Source organism: Phocoena sinus, chromosome 2 (assembly GCF_008692025.1).
Source record: "Phocoena sinus isolate mPhoSin1 chromosome 2, mPhoSin1.pri, whole genome shotgun sequence".
NCBI lineage: Eukaryota > Metazoa > Chordata > Mammalia > Artiodactyla > Phocoenidae > Phocoena > Phocoena sinus.
In genome coordinates this window covers 175,547,294-175,565,488 of record NC_045764.1, presented here as the reverse complement: position 1 = coordinate 175,565,488, position 18,195 = coordinate 175,547,294, and the positions used below count along the sequence as shown (strand labels likewise).

General features: G+C 49.8%; 1 protein-coding gene and 1 pseudogene across 10 annotated transcripts in view; both read right to left on the bottom strand.

Moving 5' to 3' along the window:
- Positions 1-18,195, bottom strand: part of TECPR2 (tectonin beta-propeller repeat containing 2) — a 95,327-nt gene that overhangs the window by 47,786 nt on the left and 29,346 nt on the right. For all 10 annotated transcript variants that reach the window (XR_004348457.1, XR_004348456.1, XM_032622733.1 and 7 more), the window contains 6 exons: positions 12,438-12,750; positions 9,961-10,093; positions 6,686-6,991; positions 4,791-5,764; positions 2,589-2,772; positions 316-489 (listed from right to left, as the gene is read on the bottom strand). Coding sequence is in view for 8 of the 10 variants with exons in the window: in XM_032622733.1 (XP_032478624.1) it covers positions 316-489; positions 2,589-2,772; positions 4,791-5,764; positions 6,686-6,991; positions 9,961-10,093; positions 12,438-12,750 (2,084 nt within the window). In the remaining 2 variants the exon portion in view is untranslated. The remainder of the gene's footprint in view (positions 1-315; positions 490-2,588; positions 2,773-4,790; positions 5,765-6,685; positions 6,992-9,960; positions 10,094-12,437; positions 12,751-18,195) is intronic.
- On the bottom strand, positions 13,608-14,588 carry LOC116748973 (annotated as a pseudogene).

The window sequence follows — 18,195 nt, the reverse complement described above, 5'->3', positions numbered from 1 at the left end:
TTCTCTGTTATTCTTTCCTCTTCAGATCTGATATCGCAGGATAAGGGATACGCAATGGTGAGCTGTACGGAGAATAAGATTCTGTTTCTGTGCCTCGCTAAATAATTCTATTAATTCCTGCCCTAAATTTGTCCTGGGTTGAATGTGAGTCAGTAGCAGAAAACTGCTAATAGATTCCAACAGCAAATACTCTCTTTCCGGAAGTGTTTTCATTTAAATTGACTTCTAGCTTCTTGGTCACTGTCTCTAAGCACGTGGCTACCAAAGCGCAATCACACCAGATCCCACGGGTGCTGGGGCGCCGGCTGCAGCTACCTGTCTGTAGGTACAGGTCCCCATTTGTCCTGATGATCCAGGCCGTGTCATCGCTCAGGGCCACAAACACCGCCTGGGGCAGAGCTTCGTACCAGTGACGCTTCCCCTTGATGGTCACTTTTCCACAAGCAAAGGCTCGGTTAGATTTCTGTTCAATCTTCCAGAGAAGGGCTCCTGTGGAAATAAAAATTATATTCACTGTCCAATAACTACCGAGAATTTTCACCCCCAAAAGTCCATTCTGGGTGCTGTGGGGAAGAGAGATTTCTACAACACCCCCCCCTTTGCTTCTACCCCGAATGGGGAAAGAGCCTGCGGCGCCGAGGTCTGAACCCCTGCCACCCCACCCCCACCGTGTGGCTTGGGGCTCATGTCTCCAAGCCTCATTTCCTCATCTGTGAAATGGGATCGTCTGCCCCGTACAGGCTGCTAGGAAGGCTGCAGGTGAGGCTGTATCAAGGACACAGCACACAGAGCTGACGCATCAGAGGCACTCATCACACTGCAGAGAGGCACCACCAGCACTGCTAGGTGTGCCAGGTGAGGGCCCTAAACGACCTTCGGGAGGCACAGTTAGTGTCCCGAGAAAGTCTGAAAGTCCTACAGGGATTCAAAGGGAGTGGGTCAATTCTGGACCAGCCAAATGGATAAGGTGCAGATGGAAAGGAAGCACTTGAGCTGGGCTGTCCCTTTTTTCAATGAGAAAGGGACTGTGATACATAGAAGAAGGGGAGGGAAGGAGAAGGGCAGACAGGAAGGTGGTCTATGGAGATGCAGGTGGCGTCTAAGAAACCATCAGAGTCACCAAGAGCACAGAGGGCTGGACTAGAGGGTCTGGCACGAGGTGCCAAGGGAGGTGTGGGAAGCGAGGCGGCGGCCAAGCCCGCGGCCCCCAGGGTGCCCACGCTGGACGGGGCCCTGCCGGACCTCTCAGCCACAGCACCAACCCTGGTGGAGACAGAGCTCCTGCTAGAGTAGCGTGAGACTGAATCGTTTGGAAACACACAGTAATTCATATAATCAGGAAAAAACCAAAGTTTATAAAGGGCTGGGGAGATGGACCCAAGGGTAAATGAGAGGAAAAGAATGAAAACCCATAATTATATAAAGCCAGCTAATGGGACAGGCTATCATCTTAGTCTCTAAGGAAAAATATTTTTCAAAGAGATAAAGAGATAGAACAAAACAACCCTGAACAAACTGGTATTTTACGTAGTGACAAAGACCAGGAGAGTTAAAGGAAATCCATCTCAAAGCACAGAGGGCGAGGGGAGGTCACAGGCTCAGTGTTGTCTGCCTTGCATTCCAACGTCCTAACAGTAAACCAGCTACGATACACATACACACTTCTGTTCCACTCGCCATCCCCCAAATAGGTAAAGTGGCCAACATTGTGACAAACAAGCAAATTATTCTGTATAGATGAGGGGGCAGAACCTCATCCAGGAAGCGTCTGCTCCAGCTCATGAAAATGGCCTGATCATGGCATGAAGGAAGGAAGGCATTTTCTTTTCGCAGTCAGGGAGTAGATTATTCACCCAAAGCATATATATAGCTCATTACAGAGTAACTTCTAAGAAAGAAACCAAACGATCCAAACTTATCCAACACAACCGCGGGCCCATCTTCATTAGTTCAGCTGCTTTAAAGCAACACTAAGGGACTTCCCTGGTGGCGCAGTGGTTCAGAATCTGCCTGCCAGTGCAGGGGACACGGGTTTGAGCCCTGGCCCGGGAAGATCCCACATGCTGCGGGGCAACTAAGCCTGTGCGCCACAACTACTAAGCCTGTGCTCTAGAGCGCACCAGCCACAACTACTGAGCCCACGTGCCACAACTACTGAGGCCCGCGCACCTAGAGCCTGTGCTCCCCAACAAGAGAAGCCATCGCAAGAAGCCCATGCACTGCAACGAAGACCCGACGTAGCCAAAAATAAATAAATAAATAAGTTTTAAAGCAACACCACTAAGAAATAGAAACAGATTTATTGTTATAAGGCATTTGGATGTTAATATTTCTAAAAAAACCCTCAAAAATGGAAGCTATTTGTCTAACTTATAAAACATGTTCATGTGTTACCACTGCAATTAATAAAAAACCAAAAACTGAACTGCAATTACAGTATTTTCAGTTGATGTCAAATGCAGCAATCCGCGTTCTTTGGAGAAAACCCCTCAAACCTGCGGGGAAAAGGCAAGTCTGCTAAATGGACTGGTTCCTGTGTGCTCGGGCCTCTACACCTGGGGCAAGAAGCAGGGAGCTGGGAGGCGAACCTGAGGGCGAGACTGCCACCTGCTGGACAGCATCTTCAAACTTCTGCCAGCGCAGCCCAGCGCCCGGCAACGCGCTGCAGAACAGGCCGCCTTTGTAGTCCAGGCACCAAATGTACTTCTCGGAGACCGCCAAGCTGAGAATGCTGTAGCCCGGCCCGGAGTAACCCATCCAGCTTTCTGCAAACTAACAAGGACAGAGCCTGCTGAGTTCTGCGGCAGAGGACACAGCTGCATGTGTCGTACTGTCGTCAATAAGAAAAGCGTGCAATCACTTAAGTCGGCCCTCTATCTCTCGACCAGCTCTAACAGAAACATTGTGAAGTGGGAGCGGCTGTCCCCTACAAAGACCCCATAACGTTCCTGGAAAACAGTCTGTCACAGATACTACAACCTCTTCCCTCACCTAGTGCTTACATTCAAAGGATCTGGTTTTATTCTACAGGGATACCTCACTTCCCACTTGTATGCAAACTGATTTTTTGTACAGCTAACCATGAGAGATGTGTTAGGAGAAATGGCACTCCCACTATCTTTGTTTCTTTCACCATATTGTTTTAAGTGCTGATCCAATCATCGGACACATGGCACATCATGTGGTTGATGGAAATCTGGCCAAGACACTGCCTGACTGAATCTTGTAGACTAAGGTTTAGATGTTAGGGTTCTTTTAAAAATCAAAGCTAAATAAAGTGTGTACTTTAACAGCTTTCCAAAACTGCAAAAGAAACCCATGTATTTGCACAATCACCCACACGTGGACGTTCACTGCTTCACAGAGTATGGCACCCAACCCCTCTCGATCTGGCCCTGGCTCACCAGGACACGCCTTACCCACCCCCCAACGCAACAAAATGTGGCTTTCCAGCTCTCTGGAGGGGGACAAGCCGGGGAGCGGTGAAGGCTGGGGGGAGGTCCTCAAAGTACCAGGTGCCCTCTCACCTAGGACTTTTCTAAAGTTCTGGTCTAGAATGCCAACTGTCCACGCCCTCGGCTCAGCTGCTTGGCTCCTGCCATGGTTGGTGGGCGCCGCGCCCCTCCTGCACTTTGCTCATCACCATCGCCCGAGTTCCACTCAACTGGGAGGATCTGCACACGTGTCCAGGACTCTTGAGATCCACGACTGCCTGTCACGGGCACTGCAGCGTCCCCAGCGCCCGACGCAGAGTCTGGCAGCCAAAGGCACTCACGAAAGGGTGAATGCGCGGAAGACTGAGTGAAAGGGCATTCTGTCTTAAAACAAATAAGCAGGACGTTTCACTTTCGAGGTAGGACAGACAGCACAGAGGTTCGAGAGAGAGGGCCCTGGCCCCACTTGCCAGGCGACCTGGTGAAAGCCATTTATCTGTCTGAGTCTCCACTTCCTCCTGTGAAACGGGAGCACCTAGTTTGTGGGTTTTGTTCTTCGAGAAGTATATGAGTTACACTTGTAAAGTGCTTAGCATGGCAGCTGGCACGTGGTGAGAGCCGCCCCAATGTCACACGTCATTAGGACGCAGAGAATCCAGAGGCACATCTGGGGAAAGCACACGTGGCTGTAAGTTCACACGCACAATCCACACCTCACATCCACTTAGCAGAAAGGGTTACAACACACAGTTAGTTTTGAAACCAAATACATCTAAATAATAATTACTTGCTAAGGAAAACAAGCACTTTTTAAAAGCCACGTTTTTATATAAAATGACCAAGAACAGCTAATAATCGTCTTTTAATTGCACAGGCTAGGTAGAACCCGACCCAGGAAACTGGACACTCGAAACCTGGTTTCTGTACAGCCTGCAGGGGAGCCCTGGCACCGCTGTTTGGAGGTCAGGGAGACACGGCTCCTCGAGACGCTTGTCTGAGGGGCAGCGCCTTCCCCTCCACAAGTGGACGGGCCTCTCGCCGCTGGTTTCTGGGAGCGGCCCCCAGGCCAATCCAGCCGTCCTCTGGGATGACTAGCACTAGCTGCCCGTGCTGGGCCGGCCCCGCCGGAATCAACAAGGAGAGGCTGCTTTTGTTGGTAAAGTGGGTAACTGAGCAGGGGTGACAGGTCAGCAGGAGTCCAAGCCATTCTAGATCCCTGCGCTGGAAATCCCCCAAAGGCAGACTTCCAAACACCTCTGGCATACAGGTTTTACAGTAGGAATATCATTTCTTTGCATAAACAGAAAAATATAATCAGTTCGCCAATGACTTCCCTTAAGAAAGGAGCGCACATACCTCCTCTGACTTCAGCAGCCCGGGCTCGTCTGTGCCCGGCGGGTGCAGGTCCTGCAGGGAGCGGCTCCCTGCCAGCTCTGTCACGCTCGTCTCCGAGGATGAAGAGGGCAGCCCGTGGGCATAGATGTCCTCCTCGTCACTGGACGTCAACGCCTGGTCCCGTGAGGGCTGCTCACGGGCGCTGGCCACTGAGGCAGAGACCCGGCGAGGCCGTCGTCCTCCTGCACTCCCCAAGTCACATTCGGAAGCAGCCATTGCTTTCTGGCCTGTGTCGTCGTCAGCAGCAGCGTGCCGGGGACTCGAGCCGAGGTGGCCTGGGGCCCCCAGGTGCCTCCGGAAGCCCTGCTCTTCACTGGGCTCCTCAGCTCTGGTCCCTGGAAGCCACCGCTCAGCACTGGGAATCCAGCTGAGGCTGGAAGGCACCAGGGGGGAGCCCTGGAGGGGGTCCTCCGGAAAAGTGCTCTGGGGTTCAGCAGGCTCCATGCCCCCCACCTCCTGGGCCTCCGCTGAGCTGCCCCGCTCTCGGCAGGGTGACTGTGTGCTCCTTGGCCCACCGCTCACGGGACAGGGCTCCTCTTCGAGCTCCGCGATGTCATCGCTCCCTTCCGCGTCCTCCCTCAGATGCCAGGGTGAACTCGAGACCCCGCTAGGCGGCTGCGTCTCGCCTGCGCCGTCACATAGTGGGATTTCGGTTCTTCCGTCACCTTCTTCATTCAGGGAGTCAGGGGCGGGGAAGGGCACCTCCAAGACACTAAACGTTTCGGGGTCGCTATATTCTGGCAGGACACTGTTGGCCTCACCACTGAGACTGCACTCCTGGTCAGGAGACCCTGTGCTGGACTGATCCACGATGCTGCCCAAACTCGAGGTCGTGGACAGCAGGTCTGTGTTCAAGGACTGGGGGCTATCACCAGGACACTCCCAGCAGGGAGTCGATTCAAGGGAACTCGGGCAGGTAGTCCTGCTTCCACCTTCTGTTTAAAAGAAGAACGTTTAAGATTAGGTATGAATCTAGTAAAACACTAACTAAAAAACAAAATTTTGGCTTAAGATAAAAGCATTTTAAATGAAGGATATCTAAATGGTGAAGAATAAATCTCTTAAGTACACATTACCCCAATGCAGGGATGTTTCAAATGGAGGCAAATATTGTACACACTGATGGGCTCCGAGGCCTCCTTCAAGAAACGTTAACTAAGAAAAACAAAGGAACAAATGGATCACAGACCAATTTCTTTTCATTATTAAAATGCTAAGGGATCTGGTAACATTTTCCTTCAATATCGCAGTGATCTTAGCTAGAGAGGCTCAAGAGGCACCAAGAAGTAAAAAATGTTTTAAAACTCAGTGTTAAATCCCACATCTGGGAGTTCCCTGGCGGTCCAGTGCTTAGGACTTGGTGCTTCCACTGCCAAAGGCCCAGGTTCAATCCCTGGTTGGGGAACTACGATCCTGCAAAAGCCATGCAGTGCAGCCTGAAAAAAAAAAAAGAAAAGAAAAGAGAAAAAAAAGCCCATATCTGATGACATACCCTACATTAAACATAAATTGATCCATCTAAAGATTTCCATGACCTTCCTACAGGTTTATAGACTCTCTGGTCTAATAAATGATGTACACGAATAAACTGAAATTTTTACTTAAATATTGAAAAGTGTAACACCCAGACCTGTTAAGCAGGGTGGTATGTTACATTACAGTTTAATGCTTTATGTGTGTGTATAATGTATACGCATTTCACAGTAAAAGTCCTTCGAGGAGGGAAGACATTCGCTTTCTGTGCTTTCCAGCGAACGGGCAGTGCTCACTCAGCAAGCAGCAGCCTTCCCAGAGAGTTTGGTAAAAGGCCCCACGGGGGCGGAAGGAGGTCGTGTGTGCTCTGCCGTGGATGGTACCTGTCTTCTTCTTCCTCTTCTTCTTTTTCACTTTGAGAGGCTTCACAATGAGCTCTTGGTCGAAGTCCTCCGAGCTGATCACACTGAACCTCTTCGAGGTGAGCTGGCCGCTCCTGCCCAGCTCGGGAGCCGGCTGCGGCCCGGAGCTGCTGTCGGTGGAGTTGAGCGAGCTGCTCCTGCTTCTGGGCTCGCTGGCCACGGAAGAGCCTCTGAGCCTCGTCTCAGAAGGCGTGGCCCCCGGCGGCTTCTCCGCACGCTGCCCATGGACTTGCTCTGGGCATCCTGACGGCTCCAGACCGTCGCGCACTGAGAAAGAAGAGTCAGTTTTACCATGGTTACTGGAGGGAAAGATGGAGTGCTCTTATTAAGGTTTGCCAGCCCTAAATACCAGCCTGCTAAATTCAGAGAAACCAGCGAAACTAAAAGAATTGTACAACAGGTTCCGACACATGGTTTTTGTTCTCCAGGAAGTTCATGTATCAAAATCAGTAAAATAACTCACAGCAGCTGTCTTTTGTGAATAACTCAAAGTAAGGGACTCTCATAAGGTAGAGCACTTCTCACTTCAACTCACAAAATAATATATAAAGGTGAGATGCCTATTAAAAAAGGGCTTAGAAAAAAAATCATAATAAAGAAGAAAAAAGGGCTTAGAGGGAATTCCCTGGTGGTGCGGTGGTTAGGACTCGGTGCTTTCACTGCTGGGGCCCCCGTGGTGCAGCCAAAAAACTACTCCTCCAGGGACCTTTGAAAAACACACATGTACCTACAATAAAAATTCTCAAAGTTCAAGGAGGGAAAGGTAATTTTTCACCAGCGCAAACTCAAAACAGAGGAGTTCATTAAAGGAGTCCACGTGCGAAGAGGAGAGAGAGCAGAGCAGGACTGGCAGTGGGCTGGTGGGCCTGGCACTCTGTCGCCACCTCCATGGACACGTCCTCCTCTCAACACGACAGTAGGAGGTTCCAGCCACAGGACCCTCAACACAGGACTGGGGGCCCATTCTGATCCATCCAGCCATCCTTCTGTTACCGAGTACCTAGCGCATGCCAGACGCGTTCTAGGCATGGAGACACGGCCCTTACCCAGACAGGTGGGCATTCCAGCCTCGACCGGGGGCCACAAGTGGGGACGAGCAGGGCAGGGAAGTGACTTGCAGAAGGTCACACAAGATTACACAGGCAGATCTTGGTCTGGAGCTGCACCGTCCAGTACAGTAGCCACCAGCCATGTAGCTATTTAAATTCAGATTCATAGACATGAAACAAAACTTAAAATCCAGTTCCTCAGTTGCACTCAGCATATTTCGAGTACTCGGCAGCCACGTGTGGGCAGTGTAGCTACAGAGCATCTTCACGCCTGCAGGAAGCCTACTGGCCTCGTGGCTCCTGGTCACTTCTCCCCTGTAAGTGGCACTGCCACTTGGTGACACTGTTAAGGCCCCCAGCTCACAGGCTCAAGAGCAGAGCTCACTCCCTTTCTATGAAAGTTACGACCCTGGAATGATGTTCGCCCCAACTTGCCCTCTGTGACTTAAGAGGTAATTCACTCTCTTCTTGCCATCTCTTGGGAGATTATAAATTCAGGACAGTGACAGCGAGTATTTCATTTTTGTCTTTTTGAGGCTAAATATCTGGCTAAAGTGAGGCTGTTTTTTATATTCTCCCAGCAGCCAAACCTTGTATTCTAACGTTTAAAAGACAAACGCTATAGCCATGTCCCAGGCAGGCTGCTCCCTCCCGTGCTGGAGGGAGGGAGCCCCACTTCCTGCCCAGGATCTCCGCTGCCTCTCTTTTTTTTTTTTTTTTTTAACATCTTTATTGAGGTATAATTGCTACCGCTGCCTCTCTTGAGGTCACTCAGACATTAGCTGACGCTGGTCAGAGTAGAAACACTAAGGATGGCCCTGTGGCCAAGAGACCCGAGGGAAGCAGTGGCGTGCCCACAGCCATGGCACAGGGGGGGCCCTCCTGACTAACCTGGCGAGGCAGGGGAAACAGCGGCTGAAGCGGAAATCTGGACGGTGACTTGGGCCTTGTCATGTACTACCCCAATCCTCAATTTTCTAATCTGTGAAAGGAGGACACCACTGACTAACATGCTAGGGTCTTCTTCAAACCATGTGCTGTGTTAGGGCCACAAGGTGAGTCACGAGAGCCTTGCAATCAAAAATCTATTCTTTCGTAAGGTAAGTGGTAAGGCAATGACTCTGAAGTCAAGAAGCAGCAGGAAAAGGGCCCCAGGAACGCAGTGAGGAGAGACTGACTCAACTAAGGTGACTGGAAGAAGTTATCAAAAGTGCGGTGATACCGACGAGTCTTGAATGATAAGGGGGAGGGGTGCAGAGGGCAGCACCCGAGGAGGGCAGGCCTCGTCGGGGAGACCCAGGCAGCAGTGTCAGGACAGGGGCACAGCGAGCGAGGAAGGGCCAAGGCCGCTCCAGCCCCAGGGAGGAAGGCCGCCTGGTTAGGGAAAGGTGAGGGCAGGACGCCGGTGCAACTGCCCAGTGAACTTCAGAGGCCCCACGAGGCGCTGGCAACTGTGGGCACCGCCCTCACCTCGGGCATCGGGCCCTCCCGCACGGGGCTGTTCGGAGGACTGGACGAGATCGTGAATGTTAAGTGCTTAGCAGAGTCTGGAAGGTGGTGAGCACAACTCAGTGATGACAAGGCGGGGAGGGGCAGCGGGGCAGGGGCCACACAGCTGTTGTTGCGACCACCAGGAACAAATACATAAAGTACCATGGTCGTGTGCATGCACGACAACACAGAGTAAGGTTCTTTACTCATTAGAATTTGGGCTTAAATATGAATTACCCAAAAAAAGTCAAAAGCACAGAGAATAATCAATGCTACAAGGAAGAACTATGTTAAAGGTAAAAAAACGTGTCCCAGGTGACAGACTGAAATGTTCTAAAATCTTATGCATCAATCCCACAGGCTGTCTCAGTGTCGGACGGAGATCAGTCAGGTGGCTGCCGAGTTCTCCTTCCTACTCACCCAACCTCCCTGACCTCCAGACCTGCAGAAGCAACTCCACCAAATGTGAGACCCTGGCTGATGTAAGCCTGAAAGCAGGTAACCTTCAAGAAAAGTATCACAAACCGTCTTTTCAGAATCAAAGGAAACTCTCTGAACACCTCGTTTCGAAAAAGCTACAATCATTTAACGAGCAAAAAAAGGGTACATTTTATACATCACAAACTGTAATTACATACATTTTATAATAAATTTTGTAACAAATAAATTTTATAACATTTTACAAGAAATACAAACCTATTGATGCTAGTCCTTCAGGCCTGCTTGAAATTCTTATAATGTTCCTGTCTCCCTTTAAGAAAAATATTTCATTTTCTGTGCAGGAAACAGACACGATATCACCTGATCCTTCCAAACCAGCAATTGTGGCCTGTCCAAAAAAAAAAAAAAAATCACAAGACCAGGCAATAGTAATAGTTCAAATCGTACAAGCATGTGTAGCAATCCAAATAAGTCAGACAACTGCTCTTCGTTGTCATGATTCTGAAACTCAGGGAAATTCAATCAAAGTCAGGTAATACCTGACGGATGTGTGACTGAGTCACAACCCCTGCCAGTAAATTTATGAGACTGAGCGAGCAGTCTCTCCCTGCCTCTCGGCCACCCTCTGAACCGGTCCCCGCCTTGCTCCCCGCTCTCTGATCGCCCTCTTCTGGCTTCAGGTGCATCAACTGGCCAGTCCAAACCCCAGCCCTGTTCCTCCACAACGTCACGCGCTCTGCTTGAATTCTTTTCCTGACCCTTGCTCACTGGGAGAGTTCCAACTTGATTCAGAGGCCGCCTCCTTGGGAAGCATCCCTGACAAGCTCACCCTCCTCAGCAATGCCCGGGAGTCTTCAGAGCTCACAGCACTTTACACAAACCCCCACCTGGCACGTCTCTCCTGGGCTGGAATGTGTGCTGGCAGGTCTAGGTCCCCTACCGTGCGGAGTCCTGTGGGAGAGACTAGTAGGCATTGCAGCCCTTGGTTTTGAATGAATAAGTGAGGGAGGGAGGATTCCCCTAACGTCACCTGAAAGCAGACAGCAAACAAAACACAGGACATCCCTGACTTAAAAAAAAATTCTTGCTTCTCAGTCAACAGTGCAAATAATAAGAGACTAGCTCATTATAGAAGAGAAAATGAGTCTCAGTCCTTTGTAAATTCTTAATAATCCTGACAGTAGTTTGAAAGCTTTTAATCATGTTGCCATGTTCAGACTGTCTGCTCATGACCAGGTCCTCTGTCTCCTCTTCTCCATCTATAAGATGAAGTTAATTATACCTACTGGGGAAAGCCCTGGGTAAGTGCTCAGAAGAGAGGAACGGATGTACAGTTACACCACATCTTGACCCCGCCAATTAACAAGTGCACATTAAGTTCAAACAGTACCCAGAAAAAGAAGAAAAGCTGTGTTCTCTACATCTGAGGAAGAATACAAAAATGTCTTTCAAAACGTTCCTTAAGAAAAGAAACAAACTCAGGGCTAAAAGGTATCTTGGTGATTCCCTAACCCAACTCACCAGTCCCCTCCCCATGTTCCAGGTAGGGAAACCAAGCCAGGCAGACGAGAGAATCCTGGTTATAGGTAGAACCAGACCAGAATCTCCCAGGAAGAAGAAAAAGGTCAGTTTTTCTTTCTACTAAACCAGTAGTACCAGGCATGGCTGATAACAATCATTAAGAAGCCTTGCAGACGAATTTCATTTTCTGTTCACACAACTAAGAAAACCCTTTGATTTCTACAGTGAAGTGCTGCTTATAAAGAAAAGGGCGTCTGTTAGAGGCCTGCTGACTTCAAGAAGGAAGAACGTGAGCAGGATGGGGTTGGGGGTGGGGTGAGGAGATGACGTACAAAACAGCAAAAGCTCTGCTCTTAAGGATAAACAAACTACACAGTTTTGGTTTTTAATTCCTAATTCCACCTCTGTTGGCAATTACCTCTTACCAGCCTGATGTAAACAGAAACTGTTTCCTACCACGATTTAATAACGCTGGAAAGTTGTCCAAATACATCATTAAGTAAAGTGGGGAAAAACGGCAAAACAGTGTGGCTCCATTTGGGTAGGAGAAATAAGGGTAAAAGAACAGGGTGGCAAGAAAGCTAGAGAAACAGCCCCCTGCCCAACTCAGTGTTGCCCTGCCTTGGGGAATGAGCCCCTATCTTACTGTTTCCGTCATGTTTGAGTTTTCATTTACTACGCTCACAGTAATTTGGTAGTCAGAAAACACATGATTCAAAGAAATTATAAAGAACAAGTTTAATTTTGTGCTTAAATAAAACACACACAGGGCTTCCCTGGTGGCGCAGTGGTTGGGAGTCCGCCTGCCGATGCAGGGGACACAAGTTCGTGCCCCGGTCCGGGAAGATCCCATGTGCCGCAGAGCGGCTAGGCCCGTGAGCCATGGCCGCTGAGCCTGCGTGTCCGGAGCCTGTGCTCCGCAACGGGAGAGGCCACAACAGTGAGAGGCCCACGTGCCGCAAAAAAAAAACACACACACACACGCACACTTTCTTAGCAGGGGACAGGACTATGAATATTTAAACCAAATATTTTTTCAAATCTACAAAAACAACCAAACCTTCATTTGGATTCCTTGACTGGCCCAGTGGAAAAAGCAAAGCATCTGAATCAACACTGTTCCTTCTATCGTCTGAGAAATGAAGCAGAATAGTCCATAAACATTCTCTTGCCTCTAGACACCAAAGATGTGGTACAATCACTTTACTTACCTGGTTGACGGTGTCTAGAAGGTAAATACTATATTCATTCCAAGTCAACACCCAGCCTTCTTGAAAGAAACATGAAACAAGCCCCAGGTGTTTCTCGGGTGAGCTGCAACTTCCCCTGTCAGAGGATTCCAGGCGCGGGTAAAGCTCGAAAGGCTTGACTCCTCCAGCAAAGACATCTTTTAAGATAAACGTGGCCTGAACGGTCCCATGGATGTCAGCCTTCCACAGCCGGAGCCCAGGCCGTGATGCGTACAAGGTTAGATCACTTTGCTTACAAAGTCCTGGTATAAAACAAGCACCAAATTTCCCAGTGCTGAAATTACAAGAAAAAAAGGAGGAAAGAAAGAAAGAGAATGGACTGATTTAAAGTGCTAGCTGTCAACTCCCGATATTAACTCTAACAAGAATTTCTGGACTAAGCCAAAACAAGATTGATTCTTTTTCGAACCCTTTTCTACAGTGTATTTTTTGGTTAACTGAACCGCCTGGCCAACCCTGAGGCCACAGAGGAGCCGGTCTCTGTCTTGCCCCCTACAGCACCCTCAGAGGCGTGCGCCCCGCTAAGCACACGCAACAGTTACTGCGCACGGGGCTTTTTTTAAAAATCATGCTGTCATAGTTTTTAATGTATGAAATCTGAAACAACTTAGATTCATCACTGACAAAGTGATAAGTACGTACCTAGATCAGTTTCTTAGGTTAAGCTGTGGCTAAATTGACTTTTAAGTTCAAGGTTCTAAGTGACTGGGGGAGTCCTCTGTACCTTGAACAGCCTTCTGTCCCGATGAGATGAGCCCCTACTATGACAACCTGTGCTAACTCCATCATATTTATCACATTGTATTTTAATTATCACTTTATCAGTCTCCCATCAGATTGGGGATTCCTTCAGGGAGAGACTACCTTGTTCACTTTGTCTTGAAATAGGTACCAAATTATTTGACAAATGAGTAATGAACAACACTTCAAATGGCATGCATTTATCCATAATTATTGAGTATTAACCTACAAATATTCTATAATCTGATTTTAAATCCTCCAATTTATACCAAGGCTTTGATTTAGCTTATGCTAATTTTTAAAATGTGTAGCTTTGAGGCGTTTTATTATAAAAAGCTGGTACTCATATACATAAATGAGTAAGAACTTAACATTTATCATACATTTACTTCACTTGTTAGTTTGGCCTTCTAGTAAATCTTTAGCTTCATTGATTTTGGCCGCTATATAAGGAGATCCTCCCTTGTCTGCGTGATTTAAAAGCATAATTCATAGATGAGCATCTCTTATGCTTCCCTTATTGGTACTAGGGCTTACACCTAGTATTAATGATGCTTCCCGTTTTGTCATTTTGGGTTCAAACCCACCTCTGTTAATAGCCACCACTAAAGGCGGATTTCGGTAGACTTTGAACAACTTATTTTACTTGAGGCTCCATGTGCTTCATGGCTTGCAAAGCATAACCCCCTGCAAATCCCGCAGCAGCAATGGTCATTCCAACCGCTACCACTGTACTGGCCGTGGCTCCCGCTCGGCTCCCCGGCCCCACCTGTAGCGCGGCTCATCCCACCCCACCAACTCTATGCCTCTACCCTGCACACAGTGCTTTATCTCCACTCTCCTTTAACCCTCAACACAGCCCTGTGAGGCAAGTATCAAGACTCCCGTTTCAGAGAAGAGGAAACGGAGGCAGAGGTGACAGACCCAGACTGACCATCCTCTCCCTGCTCTGAAATTCTGTTCCTTCTAACATCTGACCGCTGTGCTCATCCCAACATCCCAGTGAATGAGCTTTATGTCCAGAATTGGGGCAGCACTTTCAGAATTTCTCTTAAACCCATCACAGGGACCAATCTCCATTCTGATCCTCCGGCTTGGGTTTTTTTCCTTCTATTTTTAGTATCATGAAATATCTAACACAAACAAAAGAATATATATGCTTTGAAGCCTAATAATGAAATATACACCCAGGAACCTATCCCTCAACTTTGGAAATAAATCGGTAGTCACATCGCTGATGCTCTCTGGCTCCAAGAGTCCCTGCCCACTCCGTTCCCCATGTGTGAGCCCTGAATTTTGTGTTCATTATTCCCTTGCGTTTATCGATAGTTTAACCACATACCTACGTACTCCTAAACACCACATAAATTTAGTATTGTTTGCCTTCCATTTGTATAAAAATAATAGTACGGGGCTTCCCTGGTGGCGCAGTGGTTGGGAGTCCACCTGCCGATGCAGGGGACTCGGGTTCATGCCCCGGTCCAGGAAGATCCCACATGCCGCGGAGCGGCTGGGCTCATGAGCCATGGCCGCTGAGCCTGCGCGTCCGGAGCCTGTGCTCCGCAACGGGAGAGGCCACGACAGTGAGAGGCTCACGTACCAAAAAAAAAAAAAAAACAGTACGATGCTATTTGCATCCTTTTGCAACTTGCTTTCAACTTAACATAATATTTCTAAGATTTATCCTTGTTGATAAAAAAAAAAGCTATAGCTTATTCATTTCCACTGCTATAAAGTGTTCCACAATTTATTCTCCCTCTTGTTGAAGGGCATTTGAATTATTTCCACTTCTTCGTTTTGAACAGTGCTCATTATGAGCATTTCTGCAAATAACCTCTTAGTATACAGGTCTAAGAGTTTGTCAAGGATCCTTCACAAGTGGAACTGTTGGATTGCTGGGTAACTGCTGGGCTGTTGAGTAAAAGCAGATTCAAGTTTGGAAGACAACTTCAAACTTTTTCCAATGTGTTTACACCAGCCTATACTCTCATCAGCAATCTATGAGTTCTCATTGCTCCACATCTTTGCCAAATCTCAGACGTCCACCAGAATTCAAATATTAAGAGTTTCAGTTTGGGGGCTTCCCTGGTGGCGCAATGGTTAAGAATCCACCTGCCAACGCAGGAGACATGGGTTCGAGCTCTGGAAGACCCCACACACCGTGAAGCAACTAAGCCTGTGTGCCACAACTACTGAGCCTGCACTCTAGAGCCCATGAGCCACAACTACTGAGCCTGTGTGCCACAACTACTGAGCCCGTGAGCCACAACTACTGAGCTCGTGTGCCACAACTACTGAGCCCGTGTGCCACAACTACTGAGCCCGTGTGCCACAACTACTGAGCCTGTGCTCTAGAGCCTGTGCTCTGCAACAAGAGAAGCCACAACAAGAAGCCCGCGCACCGCAACGAAGAGTAGCCCCCACTCGCCGCAACTAGAGAAAGCACGCGTGCAGCAATGAAGACCCAACACAGCCAAAAATAAATAAATAAATAAATTTTTTAAAAAAAAGCTCCTGTCACTTCACCTTAGGTGACTAAAGCGTTCATTTTAACAAACATTTAGTGAGCTCCTGAACCATGTAAGAGACTATGCGCTGCAGGCAACGTGAAAGATGCATAAAAGGAAGGTCTTGGCCCTGTCTTAGAACGCCCTGCAGCAGACGTACGTCTGCGAGGTGCCATCTCTGAGGCTCAGAGGGCTGCTCGAGGACTATAGACAAGGGGGACACGTTCTGACCTGGGCATCAAAGGCTACACCTCAGTTACTGAGTGGACAATGACCAGACTGAGAAAGGGGAACGGGCACTCCAGGGAAGGGCCGGCTGAGTGGGGGCCTGGTGTGGGGCTGCCTCTGAGGCGCTGCGGAAATGTGTCGGGAGCGGGTTGGGAGAAGGCAGTTAAGTTGGGGATAACCAGCTGCAGCCGGGTGCAAACTGTCCTCTACCCCAGACTCGGCCACCACCCGCCTGCAGGGTGATTCTGCAGCACTTGCTGATGTCATTCTGAATCAGACACAAAACTCCCACTTCTAAGGTCTAAGCACTGCAGGGTTCTAAAATCATAAACACATTAACTTAGTTTCTTAATTTTGGTGGAGCTGATTTCTAGAAAAACCACTGATGACTTTACAAGACACCTTAATTCCCTTTATGAGCCACATTAATATGAAAGAAGTGCTGCCGGTGATCAAATTCTAACCAGCAAACGGTGTTTTCTAACTTATGTATAATAATGCTGAGACAGACAGAGAGCCTGAAACGGGAGAACGAGTCAAAGCCGGGACAATTGTCTCCACAGCCAAAGGCCCAAAGGCCACCAGACGGGCACGATGTGGCTCTGGCGGGGGCGCAGGCTCCACACCCCACACCCGGCCTGGACTGCAACACGCAGGCGCTGCCGACCCAGGACAGTCCTCCCGACTGGACTGCAGGACACAGCGATAGGCACGGGGAGGGCGCCAGCATACACACAGAGGAGAACCGAGACGGAACACACGTCGGGGGATGGCTGGGGACTTCGAGATTTTTCTAGGAGAAACATACACGCTGTTCTGTCAACCTGAGGAGGTTCGCAGACTGGGTCAGGAGAGGACGACCTTGTCTTCCGGCACTCCCTGCGCCTGTCCCCGAGCCCGGCTTCCCCGCTGGCCCACAGCAGCCGCCCAACGTCTCGCCAGCCCGCACGGTCCCCTCCAGGCACCCGCTAGTTCTGCGTTCCCATCTACACAGAAAGAGTCCTGCCTACACTCACTGCCCACTCCCCCTCCCTCCGCCCTTCCAATGCCACGGCCTGTGCCCCACGAGCGTGGGCACGTGTGGCCGCCATGTTGCCAGAGACAAAGGCCCGGCTCAGCCCACCTCTCGGGCCGATCAGCGGCTCCGACACAGCTCTCTCTGACACGGAAGCAATGGAGTGCCCCAGAATGCGAGGCCTCCCCGTTCCCTAGTGACACTCACTCCCCAGGTGAGCTCCTCCGTCCCAGAGCTTTGAACACTGTCTATCGGCTAACGGGCTCCCCCGCGTGCACAGCTGCGGCCCCACCTGCTTCCTGAGATCGGCCGTGGCTCCTCCGCCAGCCTTCTCGACACCAGTAGCCGGCAGCCCCGCCTAGCCAAGTGCTCAGGCCACCATCTCCAAGGGATCGTCTCTCTCACACCCCCGAGCCAACACACCCGTTGGCTCTGCCTTCAAAGCGGCCCCACCACCCCAGCCTGGCATGAGGCCCTGCTCTCACCTGAATCGCCCGGGAGCCCCCGCCAGCCTCCCTGAGCAGCAGCCCTCACCCCCCTCACGCAGCAGCAGGACTGACTCCCCGGGTCAAGGCCGCTCATGACTCTTGATGGCAGTGGCATAAAGCAGCCCCTGAGCAGGGCCCACAGGATGGGCCGCCCCCAGCACCCCTGCCCCCAGCGCCTGGTCTGTGCTCCTAGACCCTTCGTACAGGCAGGGCTTCTGCCGCCCCTCCCATCCACCCTCAGGAATCTGCTCAGGCTCCACCCGCCTGCCTGCCCTAAACACACACCCGCTAAGGCAGGCATCCTCGCTAGCTCCATACCCATTTATTACTACTGAACATTCTAGAACACATTTAATGTCTGTCTCCCTCACAGGACATGAGCTCCTTAGGATCAGAGCTCTTGTCCCCCTTGTTCACAGCTGTCTCCCCAGACTGAGAAGGGCGCCTGGCACACAGCAGAGACTTAGTAAGGATTTTCCAATGTTGAATGAATAAACACTCTCCCTGGGTGACCTCATCCAAGGCTAGGGGTCTCAATGTCACCTGCATCTGATGACCTCACTTTCATTTCTGGCCAAAACCCCTTCCCTGAGTTTCCAACCTGTGTATGTTACGCTGGACTGTGATTCCTGCTTAGTTACCTAACAGGCATCTCAGATGCAACAGCCCCAAGACAGAATTCCTGAAGCCTAGACCTTAACCCTGGTCTTCCCATCTCAGTTAAATGGCTTCACCATCTG